Source organism: Marmota flaviventris, chromosome 3 (genome assembly GCF_047511675.1).
Source record: "Marmota flaviventris isolate mMarFla1 chromosome 3, mMarFla1.hap1, whole genome shotgun sequence".
NCBI lineage: Eukaryota > Metazoa > Chordata > Mammalia > Rodentia > Sciuridae > Marmota > Marmota flaviventris.
Window position 1 is genome coordinate 159993144 of NC_092500.1, and position 15784 is coordinate 160008927.

General features: G+C 36.7%; 1 protein-coding gene across 2 annotated transcripts in view; it reads right to left on the reverse strand.

Moving 5' to 3' along the window:
- Klhl2 (kelch like family member 2) overlaps positions 1-15784 on the reverse strand; it is a 102825-nt gene that overhangs the window by 62940 nt on the left and 24101 nt on the right. For both annotated transcript variants that reach the window (XM_027927058.3, XM_027927057.3), the window contains exon 3: positions 9188-9294. In XM_027927058.3, the coding sequence (XP_027782859.1) occupies positions 9188-9294 (107 nt within the window). The remainder of the gene's footprint in view (positions 1-9187; positions 9295-15784) is intronic.

Here is a 15784-nt window from a genome sequence, read left to right on the forward strand (position 1 = left end):
ATGGATTTGGGGGTATTGCAGATTGAACCCAGAAATGCTCTAAAACTGAACCACATCCTCAACCATTTTTATTTTGAGACAAGTTCTCACTAAGTTGTTGAGGCTGCCCTCAAACTAGCCACCCTCCTGCCTCAGCTTTCCAAGTCACTGGAATTACAAGCATGCACCACCATGTGCAATTTAATATTTTGAACTTTAAGGTATAGCTATACTATGTACTTTGTTAGTTTGCGTATTTCCTTATGTGTCATTTTTTAAATTATTTCCTCTGAAAATTTATCTGCTTCCAACAAATTCAATCTCAATTATATAGTGCTTTTAAAACTTCTTAATCTTTATTATTTCATATTAATTTAAAAAATAGTAATAAAAGCAAAAAGCTTGCCACTAACTGCATTAGTAAATTAAAAATTCTAACAATTATGAATCAAAGCACATACTAAAGAGAATTGTAAAAGCTACTTATATCTAATTCTCATTGTCATTGTTACATAGTATCTTAGTTACTGCCCTTTGCTGTTTATAGAGGAAATCTTTAAACAGTATGTTTTTGTGAGATTTATATTTGATAATGCATTTTTTAAAAGCTAATGATAGTGCACAGTTTTTCCTGTACCATTTGTAACTTCTCGCAGTCTCCCAACACATTAGGCTTTTGTTTATCTGTTTTGGTCACATATCTCCAAACCCATAATTAGATAACTCTGAAGATATACTGGGATATCCACAGGGATACTTATGCTAGAAACCTGAGTAAGATTCATCCTTGACTCTCCCCTCTTCCTTACCTCCCAGTCCCATCAATCACCAAAGCCTCAGATGGATATGAAACCAATCCCCCCACCTTCTCTCCATCCCTTCTACCACTGTGCCATTGGGGTCCTATCACCTCTTGCAACAGTACCACTCCCATTTCTTTTCCTGCTTCTTAGGCTAACTCCACAAATCTGACCACAACTCAAAATCCTTCAACTTCTCACAATTCAAGCACACCAACCCCTTCCATATCCAGCCTGATTCATTATCTAACCCTGTCTCTCTCCCTGTTTAGACTTAAAATACACGAATAAAGAATTGCTTGTAGTTTTCTACACACACCAAGCAATTTCTCACCTTTGTTGAGCTTTTTCCTGTGGCTCTCCCGCCATGCCCCCTTCCCCAGGTTAATCCCTACACACTCTTCAAGATTTAGGTAGAACCTCTTCAGGTAGCTTTATCGGGGGTGCTCCATGGATAGGTTAGGCCTTTATCCTAGATACAGTTGGGTTTCTCATGCAAATCCACTCTCTCAAAATCAACTCTTTACCTACTTTTCCACACCTGGGTTTTTGAGCTTGCTATGACAGTGCTTGACATACAGTAACCAAATAAATATTAGTTGAATGAATGAGTAAATAGATGAATGCAAAGTAAAATAAGTGCCAATTTAAAATGTAGCATCTTTCTAGGAATACAGCTCAGTGGTAGAGCATTTACCCAGCATGTACAAAACTCTAGATTTGGTCACCAGTACCACCAAAACAAAAGAAGAAAGCAGCCGAGTTACTTAACATAATTAGTAACACATGTTAGTATTAATCTTGAACATGGGTACTCCAGCTATGAAGGATTTAAGTGAACAAATAATTACTGAAAATTCACTCTACATTTCAAACTGAACTAAGCACTTCCACAAGCAAATACTGTGTCATCTCTACGTAAAAAATGAAGTTCTCTGAATTGTAAAAGCTTAAAGACAGATGCTATATATAATATATAAATATATATAATAAGAGATATGCAATAAAATATATAAAAGTAAATAAATAAAAACATATAATAAAAAGATAACATATTGTATTAATGTGTAATATATACAATATATATGATATATATCTTCAGGACACTGAAACTCTGAACAAACTGGTAACTTCATTTATCAATTCTGATAGGATAAATGGAAAGTGAATGAATAGGTTTAGGAGGACAAACCCTAAGATCTAATTCACTAAAAATAAATAAATAAGTAAGTAAATTAATTAACTAATTCTGATTCCAATTTTTATTATTGTTTACCAATAAAAAGTACTGGGGGAAAAAAACACAATATAGAAGCTTTGACTATTCTGAATCCCTAAGAAATTAGAGACAAATTGATAACTATATTTAATACATAAATTTTCTTCCATTGTTTTCCACTTGTCATTTAACCATTATTGCCCTTTTGTTCTTTGTGGTCTTGGGTTACAAAGAAGCTACTGGCACACAGGTAATTTCAGTCTGCCAAGGTGGCCCCAAAGCCCCAGAACTCTCTATGGTGGTCATGCTACACAACCTCCAAACTCCACAAATGATCTACGGCCAACATGGTAACCACATTCCCCAGTCAATTCTGTTTAGATTGGAGAGCTTCTGGAAAGGTTTCCTAGCTCCTCAAAAGAGAAGGGAAAATCCTCCTTCTGCTTCAAAATGTTGGTATTTCACTTTTGGAAGCACCTTATTACATTCAGAAGGAGAATAAACCTTAGGATAGTATCTCTGTTGAGGAAAGCAGGGTAGAGAAGGAAGCAGGTTCCTAAGGAAATTATCAAGCTGCAGATCAAGTCAGGCCTGGTGCCCAGCAACTTTCTTACTAAACCCGTTTGGTATTTTCTATTGCAGCCTGAAGCATTCTGACCTACGCTCTTTATGTACAATGTCCTATTTAATTTTTTTCACAGACGTCATCGCTATCAGAAGTTATCTTTTCTGTACAAGTTTACTGACTTTCTAACCTTTCCTTCTCTCCCTGGGTAGAACAGTGAGAACAGGGATTTGTCTGCTTTGTAAATCTCTATGGTCGCCAAAGCCTAGGAAAATGTCTAGCACATGGAAGAGGCTCAATAAATACTTCTTGATGAACAAAAGCAGAAATGTTAGACAAACATGACTACACATACAACTTTTAAAAACTGCATTTCTTAATCATTCAAATAATCACCTGTCTTTTCCGATTCTAATTTACCTTACTGAATCATGTTCATTGTGACAATAGTAATCAAAAAACACAAACACAAATGATAGAAATAAAACTTTTGCTATTTCCCACCAGATTTCCGAAATTTTAGCCCTGTGGCACTAAATAAACAGCCTTTTAAATACCACCTTTATAACAAACGAGTAATCTAAAAACACAAGAACCCAATTTCATGTGTTCTTTCTCAAGTAAAGGTTAAACCCGGCCTTGTTCTAAATAGGCTCACACTTCACAAAGTAAAACTGTGACTACATCATAGAATTATTTTTCACCTCCCTTCTCTACTCAAATACTTGGAACTACAATGAGTAACAGAATTCTATTTTAGGTATTTAATTTGAATGAAAATTTCACCTATGGTTTATGGTAAATTAAAAATAAGGGCCAAGAAAGAACAACTGCACATTCCTCATTTCCAAATAGGCTTGTCACCAGAAAACAACCTTGCCATGAATAAAAGAATATAAATAGACATGGTGTTTAACAGGATGGAAACATCCAAAGGTCTGCTTCTTGACCTTACTATATTTTTTACAATAAAGTTTAACAAGGCTGAAACCATGAACAACAGATAAAGAAATAATGGGCTGGGCACAGCAGTGTACACCTGCAATCCCAGCAATTTGGGAGACTGAGACAGGAGGATCAAAAATTCAAGGCCAGCCTCAGCAACTTAACAAGACCTTGAGCAACTTTGTGAGACCCCAGTCTCAAAATAAAAAATGAAAAGGGGCTGGGGAAGGGTGCAATGTAGCACACCTGTAATCCCAGCTCAGATGGCTGAGACAGAAGGATTGCAAGTTCAAAGCCAGACTCAGCAAAAAAAAAAAAAAAAAAAAAAAAAAGCATGATTCTAAGCAACTCATGAGAACCTGTCTCTAAGTAAAATACAAAATAGGGCTGGGGATGTGGCTCAGTGGTCAAGCCACCCTGGGTTCAATCCCCTGTACCACAAAAAAAAAAAAAAAAAAAAAAAAAGAATGGGTTCACATTCTGGCAAAAATCTTTTATCATTTTTAACTAATCTCTATAAACTATTTACTATATAGTGGATTCAAAAACAGAAGAAAAATGTATAAAAACTGTGAAAAAGGATAAGAGCACCTACGGCTGAAGAGCTCAACATCATTAGTCATTAGGAAAATGCAAATTAAAACTACAATAAGATGCCACTTCACACCCACAAGAATGGCTATAAAACATAAAAAATATATATATTTAAAAAGACAGACAATAACACATGTTGGCAAGAAGGTAAAGAAATGGGAAACTATGCATTATTGATAGCAATATAAAATGGGAGAGCTACTTTGGAAAACAGCTTAGCAGGTTTTGTTTTGTTTTGTTTTGATACCAGGGATTGAACCTGGGGCACTTTAACACTAAGCCACATTCCCAGATCTTTTTTTATTTTTTTATTTTGAGATGGGGTCTCACTAAGTTACTTAACAACTTGCTAAGTTGCTGAGGCTGGTTTTGAACTTGAGATCTTCCTGCCTCAGTCTCCCCAGTCTCTGGGATTACAGGCATGCACCACCACACCCAGCAGCTTATCAGTTTTTTAAAACGCTAAATATAAATTGACCATGTAACTCAGAAACTCTACTTCTATATATGTACTCCCAAGAAATAAGGAATTGCATATGAATGTTCACAATAGCATTATTCCTAATAGCCAAAGACTGAAATAACATAATGTTCATGAACCGATAAATTAACAGTCAAAATGTGATATATTCATAAAGTGAAATACTATTTAACAATTAAAAAGGAATAAACTTTCCTTTGAAACATATGGATGAACCTCAAAAATGCTATGTGAATACTGAGCAAGAAAAGGAATGCAGGAGGCATCACAATATCTCAAATCATACTACAGAGCTACTGTAGCAAAAACAGCATGATCCTGGCATCAAAACAGACATGAAGTTCAATATAATAAAATAGAAGACAGAGAGACAAACCCAATTTATACAGCCATCTGATACTTGACAAAGGTGCCAAAAATATACGCCAGAAAAAAGATAGTCTTTTTAATAAATGATGCTGAGGAAACTGGATGTTCTTACTTAGAAAAATGAAATCAGACCTTTATCTTTCACCCTGCAAAAAAGTCAAATCAAAATGGATCAAAGACTTAGATATTAGACCAGAAACCTTCCAACTGCTAGAAGAAGAGGGTCAATGCCCCATTGTATAGATGCAGGCACCAACTTCTGCAACAAGACCCCTAATGCTCAAAAAATAAAACCAAGAATCAATAAGTGAGATGCCATCAAATTAAAAAGCTTTTGCCCAACAAAGCAAACAAGAGAGTGAAGAGACAGCCTCCAGAAAGGAGAAAATCTTTGCCAGCTACTCCTCTGACAGGGGAATTATTATCCAGAATATATAAAGAACTCAAAAAATTCAATGCCAAAAAAGCAATAGCCCAATTAATAAATGGGTAAAAGAACTAAACAGAAACTTCTCAAAAGAAGAAACACTAATGGCCAAGAAATACATGAAAAACTGTTTAGCATCTCTAGCAATCAGGGAAATGCAAATCAAAACTACACCAAAATTGTATCTCACTCCAGTCAGAATAGCAATTGTCAAGAACACAAACAATAATAAATGCTGAGGAGGATGTGGGGGAAATGGTACATTTTTACATTGTTAGTGCAACTTCAAATTAGTACAACCACTATGGAAAACAGTGTGGAGACTCCTCAAAAAACTAGTAATGAATCACCCCATAACCCAACTATTCCACTCTTTGATGTTTACCCAAAAGATCTAATATCAGCAATACCTTAGAGATACAGCAGCAGAATTCACAATAGACAAATTATGAATCAACCCGGATGCCCATCAATAGATGAATGGATCAGGGAAATGTGGCATACATACACAATGAAGTTTTAATCAGCCATAAAGAAGAATAAAATAATGACATTTGTCAGTAAATGGATGAAAATGGAGAAAATCATGCTATGTGAAATAAACAAAATCAAAGGTCCAATGCTTCTATCATATGCAGAAGCTAGAGCAAAATGGGGGAGGAATGGGATATCAAAGATAAAGGGAAGATTAGTGGAACACAGATGTAGGAGAAGGAGAGGGAGGGAGGGAGGAAAAGGGGAGGATCGATGGAATGAATTTAACAAAGTCGTGTTATATGCTCATATAAAGATAACAAAGGGAATTTCATTTTTATGTATATGTAGAAGGAGGAAGGTTAATAGAGTAGAGGAAGAAGAATAGGGGAGGGAGGAAGAAAAGCAAAGGGGGGAATGGGCTTGAAATAAAGTTACTTGCATGTATGATTTTGTCCAAATGAAGCCATTACTATGTATAACTATGATGCACAAATTTAAAAAAAAAAAATAAGAAAAATGCTATGTGGGAAAAGTGTTCTAAAAATGATTATTGAATTGTACACTCAAAATGGGTAAATTTTTATAGTAGTTTGTTGTTGTTGTTGTTGTTGTTTTCTTTTGGTGCTGGGGATCGAACCTAGGGCCTTGTGTTATAGAGTGAGGAAAGCACTCTACCAAATGAGCTATATCCCCAGCCAAATTTTTATAAATATATAAACTACACCTCAATAAAGTTGGGGGAAAAAACACAATTGAGACATTCAACTCACTTCCAACAAGCCAGAAGCAATAGCAGTTTAACCACAAGGAAAGCCTCATACAGATGGCACTTTATTAGGAAATTCCTAAATTAGGCCAACATGTTCTAGATTGGAGCCTCTTCTTACAAACTCTAGAAAAGTGTCCAGGAGTAATAAATAAGATATAAACCAAGAGACTGAAGTGAACCACGGGACATAATACTCTGCCTTGCTCAGTTAGTTCATTAGTAGTAAGATCAGCCTCAGCTGAAGGAGCCCTCTCAAATTACTTCCTCAACTTGGCTCACAGCCCTTCTGCTGTCTTTCATCCATTTCTGATTATTTAATTCTGTTCAGGAACAGCAAAACTGCATAAGACTGAAAAGTGGGGGGGACTCCAGCCTCCTCTCTACTTCCAAGACACATGGAAAGTTTTCCCTAAGTCCATTCTTTCCACATGGCCCTTCGTACAGTTTGGATCTGGAATGTCTCCCCAAAAACCTCATGTGCAAGACACTGCCGTAATGTTCTGAGGTGAAAAGACTGAATTATGAGGATATTACCTCACTGGTGTTAATCCATTTGCTGGATTAATAATTTGAATAGACAACTGCATGGTAACAGCACGCAGGTAGTACAGGGCTCAAGGAAGCAGGAAACTGGAGGGGTGGCCTTAGGAACTATACCTGTCCCCGGCGCCTTTCACCCACCTCTCTACCTCCTAGTTGCCATGAGCTAAGCAGCCTTCCTCCATCATTCCCTTCCTCCAGAACATTTTGCCTCACCTCAGATCCAGAGCAATGAAGTCCTCCAACCAAGAACTGAGATTCCTCCTTTAAATTGTTCCTGTTAGGTGCTTTGGTCACAGAGACAAAAAGCTGTACTGCACTGACCTTTTGTGTATGTGAAACATCAGAACCCTTCTCTCAATGCTGCCCATCACAGTCCGTACCACCTGTGCCACTGGTGTGGGAACATAGTCTGTACACACTATTACCTATTTTAGATGTGCACATCACATTTCCCCAACTATTACTGGGGCAGGAAGCACATTCATATTGATTTTGTATTCCTTGAAGTATTCTGTAATATGTTAGGCACAAGAAATATGTAACAGTCTTGAAAGTATAAATAGCTTTCTGTTTTTGCCTTTTGTCATCATTTTATTTAAATTTGTATTTTGTTTGGTGTACCAATACAAAAATGATTATAAATTCATTGATGAAAGAAATAACTTCATTGCTTTATACATCAGTACAGTTATCTTCCCCATCAAAGGTTTTACTTTTTATGGTTTCAGTTAAACACAGTCAACCATAGCCTAGAAATACTAAATGAAGAATTTTAGAAATGGGATTCATGAGTTTTAAATTGTGCACCATTCTGAGTAGCATGCTGAAATCCAGGGCTACCTGCTCTGTCCCACCTGGGACATGAACCATCTTTTTATCCATTATAGCCACATATATATGCTACCCATCAATTAGTCACTAGTAATTGTCTGGATTACCAAAATTAATTGTCACGGTATCTCAGTGCTTATTTCAAGTAACCCTTATTTTACCTAATAATGGACCTAAAGCATTTCAGGCAGTGAAGCTGAAAATTTCATTATAGTCTGTTGATGTAATTGTTCTATGTTAATGTAATTGTTCTGTTAATAATATTACTGTTGTTATTTTCTCACTGTGCCTAATTTATAAATTAAACTTTATGGTATACATGTAAGTACAGGAAAAAAACAAAGAACATGTAGGGTTTGGAACTGTCCACAACTTATGGCATCCACTAGGGGTCTTAGATGATATTCCACATGAATAAGGAAGAACTATACAATTAAATTTCTTTTCTAAAAAATGAATTTATGAGCCAGGCATGTTAGCACATGCCTGTAATCCTAGTAACTCAGGACAGTGACATAGGAGGATCACAAGTTTGAGACCATGGTCAGCAATTTAGCAAGATCTGTGGCAACTTAGTGAGACCCAGTCTCAAAATGAAAAATAAAAGACTGGGGATATAGCTAATTCATTGCAAAGCACCCCTGGGTTAAATCCTCAGTACCAAGAAGAAGAAAATAAAAAAAGGAAAGAAAGAAAAAGAAGTTATAGCTTTAAGTATGACAGGCATAAGTCACTTATTTTCCCAAAGTATTAATGCTGTATATTTTTACAGATGCCAAAGTAAAATGTAACCTTATAGATAAATCACCCTGTTTTCTTGTATTTCCAAATAAGACATTAAACATTTTAATAAATGAAGCAAATGTGAAAATCATTTAAAAAAAATGTAAAACAGTAAAAATTGCCTTTTTTGCCCAAGTGCAAAAAGCTGTCATAAGTACTAGGAAAGCAAAGTGAACAAATATGCACAAATATTAAGCTGGACATAGACCTGTGAGTATATGTATATACATGTTTACTGATCACAACAATGAAAAACAAAAATGGGAAGGAATTTAGAATGAAGCAAGTGCATTTTTTTCCAATCAAATTCAATTCTTTTCATAAAGTAAAATGCTAATAACAAAACAGGAAGAAAAACTCAAGACTGTATACATTAAAAAAATCCAAAACTAAAATATGTCATACCTGTAAACATGGCGTGAAAATACGGACTACAGGCGGCCAGCACCACTCTGTGAGCAGAGATTTCCATGTCTTCTGCCACAATTGTGACATCACACAGCAAATTTTGACTGTTCACAAAGCAGAGAGAAAAAAATTTAAATGCCTCTAATAATAAATGTATTAAACATCCTATGAAAAACTATTAGAATAAAACTCACTTTTCGAAGTTGACACTAACTTAACCATTCTTTAGAACAGAATCCCTAAACATGAGGAATACAAAAAAATAGTTGTGATAAAGGCCCAAAAAACCTTGGGCCCTCACTCAGAATCTTGCTTTTGTTTAACCCAGAAATCTTCCAGAGTTGATTACCAATTTCTAAACTAAAAGAAATTCTGGCAGCAAACCACCAATGAACTGTGTAAAAGGAGAGGAAGTTTAAACAGCAGACTACCAGCTGAAGCAGGAGATGGCAGTCTGACATTAAGGCTGATTGTTGTTGATGGTCACTGGTCTACATGATGGAATTTCTGAGTTCATTGTACTACTGTCTGATTATTTTATTTGAAATTATCCATAATTAAAATGTTCTTCAAAACACATTCAAGATTTATTCAAATACTATGTAAACAAATGAGCAAAAAAAATTTTTAATAAAAAAAGGTTAAAAACTAAATTGAATCAACACCCCCCACCGCCTCCAAAAAATAAAAAAAGATATTGGAAATGACCCTGGGTCATCAAACAAAGGTAAAATTACATTCTGTTACATATGCTGCTTAAAAGGCACTTGGGCATTTTAAGCTTAACTTAGAACATTTTACCAATGCAAAATGTCTCATTCCTCAAAACCAAAATACACTACCACACCACATACAAAATTAAAAAGTATTTTGTTACCTCAAAACAAACCATTATTCAACCACCAAATCATACCTACAATTTTAAAACATCTACTTTAATTCCCTTAAAAACTTGTGGGAGCACTTTGTACATGCTATATGTGGTGCTAGATAAGACTTCGCCAAGAAACTAAGAATGTCACAGAATATTTTTTTTGGAAAAAATACTGCTGACATTTATTCTAGAACAAGAAGATCTCAAAGCCTAAATCCTGCCTTGCTGATAGTCATGTCATGAATGAAACAGGAGTGGTGGATGTAAACATCTTTTCCATACCCCAAATATCCAAGCACTGAACTTCTCTGTATATATAGAGTACACATCTCACACTGGGCCCCCCTCTAATAATCCTGCCTATTTCCAGAAGTTTCCTTCGGTAACTCCCTAGTACCTTACAAGCAACATTTTCACATGAGGTTACACATGTCCTTCAATTTTCCACCTGACCATACTGCTCACAAACTTGTTCCCATATGTCAAAAGTCACCCGTGGACTATGTGTGGACCAAATTGGCATGGAAGCCCATTGAATAGGAAAATCTGGTATTTGGGAACTTCCAGCAGCAATCCTGCTGGTAAGATTGCCCAGATACATGTGAGTCCTATTTAGCTCTGCCAGGTCCTACACAGCATGGGAGATGGGGTGACCTACTGTAGCCACACAGCCTTTCAGAGATGAGTGAAGCCTGCCAAAATGCCAATCAACCTGTTAACTGAAAAAGACATCATGAAGCAAGATTCCACCCTGAAACCTTATCCCTGCCTTTGATATACCCCCTTAAATAAAGAACCAGAGCCATTTTTTAGTTTTTCAGCTCCAATTCCTGTGTGGGCTGGACCTATTAGGTGCGCCATGCTTCTTAAAACTATAATTCTGACTTTGTCTTATTTCCTCACTCATTTTATTTCAGACTTTATTTTCTCAGGTGGCTTACTCCTGACCAAGAAAAATTACCCTGGCAAGGTGCTGGCGCTACGCCCTACCCATGGGGCTCACAGTGAAACTTTCTGGAAAGCAAACTAACATCTATTCTCCCTCTAGCCCAGGAAAAACTAGGAGACAAACGAGTACCACAGCAGCAGTGATGACTGCCTTCCAGGGCCTCATCATCTCTAAGCTGCTTTGCCATTTAGATTGAAGTACGGCGGTGCTGATTTCATGGCTCACGATGCTGCATGAGACATCAAGCAGGTCCCATATCAAAGTCAAAAAAGGAGGTACAATGTCATTAACTTGGAATTCCTCTAGATCAAACGGAGAACTAACAAAGTCTACCATCAGCTCAGAGAACAAAAAACCACTCTACATTCTATAAATTCCATGGGTTCACAAACAATGAGAATGAGAACGTCAGCAGCATTTTCAGGAGTGGACTATGCAAAACCTTCGACTGCTTATATGTTTTTCAGTTGTTTCCACCACAGTGTTATATGGTAGGCATTATTTTTATTTTGACCCCCAAAATATGTAGCTGGGGAAACCAAGGTTAAAGAAGAATAACCTAAGGCTAAGAATGGTAAAGCACTTGCCTAACATGTATAAGGTCCTGGGCTCAATCCACAACACACAAAACAAAACAAAAATGCTAAAATATTAGCATTCAAATCCAGAGAACCCACTCCAGAGTCTCTTCACACTACATAAAAACAGCTGAAGTTGGGTTGTTTTAAGATTTATTAAAGCTTGAGTAAAACAGGGAATAGAAATTATAAATTTAAAATATCACAATTTGGTTTTTGACATGCTATATATTAGAAACTATTTTTTAAGTTCTATATATAGCTAATAAAAGGGTCAATTCCAATGGACTTTTAGTGCTACCTCTACAGAATATTTAGAAAAATCAAATATTTATATATTCATTCAACAAAGCACCTCCAAACCATCCCTGCCCTTTAGGCAACCAGCAAAAAGGACTGACATTACTGGCTAAAGTGGAAAGCGATACAATAAAGATGCTATGAGAAAGGGGGAGCAGCTAAATCAGACTAGGGGTCAGAAAAGCTTCCAGTAGCTACTATTTAAGTTGAGTTCTAAAAACAAAGTGTTAGCTGGATCAAGGATTAAGGGATTCCAAACACAGAAGAAGAGAACAGTTAAGTGCTGTTAAGACAAAGCACAGCAGGGGAATTGCAGACCAAGAAGAGTGAGGAGAGAGAAGGTGGCAGGGAAGGAAGGTGGGAAGTTACACAGTCTCTCTAGAATGGGACCAGCCAGGGTTTTCTGGTGATCAGGGGTCTAGACACAACTCAAAAATGAATCAAGTGCATTTTTATGTGCACATTCCTTTTGTTGATAATCCCTTCTACTGCTCTCCTTTCAGGATGAAATGTAAGGGGAATTACAGTTGAATATCTCAAAAATCACACAATTAATTACTCAGCTTCAATTACTATTACTCATTGATCTAATCTTTCTAGCAAAACACCTGCTGTCACATAATTAGCCTGACCTTACTGGCTTATTAGGTGATATTAGCTAACTAATAAGGTAAATCATCACCAAAATTATATCCAGTCACGCCCTGGGTTAGGTCCCAAGGAGTCTAAGGGCCACATTACAAGTCAAGGACATACTTAGTTTTAGTGTTCAGTTTTTCATCTTTTTATCTCCAGCAATAACATATTTTATCCCCCCTAAAAAGATTTCTTTTTTTGTTTCATACTTCCCCCCCCACTTTTATTGGTGCATTACAGTTGTACATAATGATCAGATTTGTTGTTACATATTCATATGTGCATATAATATGACAATATAATTTGGCCAATCATACTCCCCAGCACTTCCCCCTTCCCTCCCCACCTCCCACCCCAGCGCTTCCCCCTTCCCTCCCCACCTCCCACCCCTTGGCACCTTTCTGCTACTGATCTCACTTTGATTTTCATAAGCTCCAACTTTTTTTTCTTTTCTCCTGTCTAGCTTCCACATATACGAGAAAATATATGACCCCTGACCAGAGTTTAACTTATTTTGCTCAAATAACATAATTTCATTTTTCTTTGGCTCAGTAAAACTCCATTGTGTATATATTCCACATTTTCTTTTTTTTTTTAATTAGTTGCTCAAGACAATACAAGGATCTTGACATATCATACATTTGATTCAAATAGGGTATGAATTCTCATTTTTCCACGTGTACAAATTGCAAGATCACATTGGTTATACATCCATCCATTCATCCAATGAACGCCTAGGCTGGTTCCATAGTTTGGCCATTGTGAATTGTGTTGTTATACACATGGGTATGCACGTATCACTGTAGTAAAATGACTTTGATTCTTCAGGATAAGTACCTTCCATACTAATTTCCATAATGGTTATACTAATTTACAATCCCACCAACAGTGTAAAAGTGTTCCTTTTTTTCCACATCCTCTCCAGCATTTATTATTTGTATTCTTGATGACTGCCTCTCTGACTGTATGAGATGAAATCTCAGTATAGTTTTGATATGAATTTCCCAATTGCTAATGAGGTTGAACATTTTTCATATATTTCATATTTCTTATTTAAACAGAGGTATCTGTTTAATTCATGTACTCATTTATTAATTGGGTTGTTTGAGTTTTTGATGTAAAGTTTTTTGAGTTCTTTATATATTCTAGATATTAATCCTCTGTCAGAGGAGCAGCTAGCAAAGATTTGCTCCCATTCTGTGGGTTCTCTCTTCACACTCCTAATTGTTTCCTTCGGGCAATAATGTATTTTAAAATAGTACTCAAAGATGACAGACATCTGACCAATCTTATCAGTGTGTGCCACTGAGTGTAGTACAATGAGTACAAACCAATGTGTCCACAAGTCTGGCCCTTACCTCTTTCAAATGTGCATTCTTACAAGAAGTTGAATGACTTTTAGGTGAGGAATAGAGGACTACAAATGTTAAAATCTGGCAATAAAACAAAAGATTTGTTTTAGCAGCCCAAACCCCGAATCTACCAAGATTTATTTCCAAGCTTCTGTTCCTATTATTTGGAATCTAATCAGAAATGGACTGTAGAAATAAAATATTTTCGAAATAAAGAAGTAAATTAAATTGTTATCTAGCAAAATTTGCATTTCTTCATTTGTTCATATCCAGACAATGCTTCCTGGGTGCCACGCACAAGACAAGAGAATGTCTGTGATAGCAAAGAGTTCACAACTAAGTGGGGAAACATACAAGGAACAGGTAATTATAAAATGAACTCATGATGACACAATGGGGTAAGTGTGGGGTGTCTGGGAACACACAGGAGACACTGAGCCCAAGCTGATGGGAAAACTTCAGAATGGAGGTAGCTTCCAAGTTCAAATTTTTAAAAAGAATGGGACTTAAACAGACCTTATGTAAAACTCAAATGACTCAGATAAAAAGAAAAGCACTTCATCTCCTAACTGAAACAATATCATGAACACTGATCCTTCTGGTGGGGGGAGACTTCGAAAATGAATGAAACTTGTCAGAATATATCAAGTTCCTTTGGTTTTCTGACATAAAAGGAATGAATTCCTAAGACTAGAAAAAGTTATCACTGCTTTTAAAATGCACAGTGCATATCTTCTTAAAGTAAAATGTGTCAGCAGACTCTGAGATATCAAAAATAATTAGTTGTCATATGAAGCAAGAACCTACTTTCAACTAGAAGTGGGGGTGGTAGGAAATTACAAGGCATCTGTCCCGCTTTCTTCCTCAGGTGCCAGTGAAAACCTGCAGGCACTTCTTATCATGTGGCGAAGAATCAGAATGGCACCTGAAGCACCACCGGCACCTAGTAAGAAGAGTTGTCAGCCAGTGTCCATGAAATACACACACACCAGAGCAGAGAAACGTGCCCAAAGTCAGCACCAGGGGAATAGCATCAGGTGCTAGGATAAAGAAACAGACATAAAAATAAAAAAGAAGGGAGGGAAGAGGTTAGAAGCCAAAGAAATTAAAAACTGGTTAGGAAGCAGAGGGTGAGCGGATGTGGAGCCACTGTTTGGGACATGGCCCCATGATCCAGTGCTGGCTATGGGTACCTAGGGAGGTGGGATAGGATGATGAGTGATAAGGTTTCGACTGCTGATTTAATCACTCATATTTAACCAAATTTCCTATGGTTGACAATATCATTTATATAGACAAGCAGATACATCTGGCTAAAGAGCAGCCAAGCCCCATACTACGTACCATCATTATCTTCCTTTTATTCTTCTTCGTTTGTTTTTTTTTTTTTCTCTTAAAACCATGATGGTAAGTGGCATCTGAGAATTCTTGGATTAGGGTAAACCTAGGTGTTAGGTTTAATCAGATTCCTGCCACACTGAGTCCTGAAAAATAGTACCACCCTCTCCCCCTCAAGAGATGTACACCTCGTGAGATTTTTCAAACACAAAGCAGGAAGAAGTGACAGTCAACTTGGAAAGTCACAGGAAAACCAATTACACTCAGTGATTTAGAAACTGCTTTAAATGAGTAAAGGGTCCCATAACAGAGGATCCATCATTCTTTTCAGATAAAATGAAAATAGCAGAATGAGCATGAAAAATGACGAAGTGGAGCACAAGAACACAATGGGGAAAGCATGTCAGTGAATTATCTGAAGGGAAGGGACATGTCAACATTTAGGGACTTGCAAGAACTGGGTTACAACTGAGAAAGGGAGAAGATGATTATTTAGAAATAAAATTAAAGAAGATATTAGGGACAGGAGAAAGACAATAGGGAGAGGACAGAGTTGAGAGGCTTTCA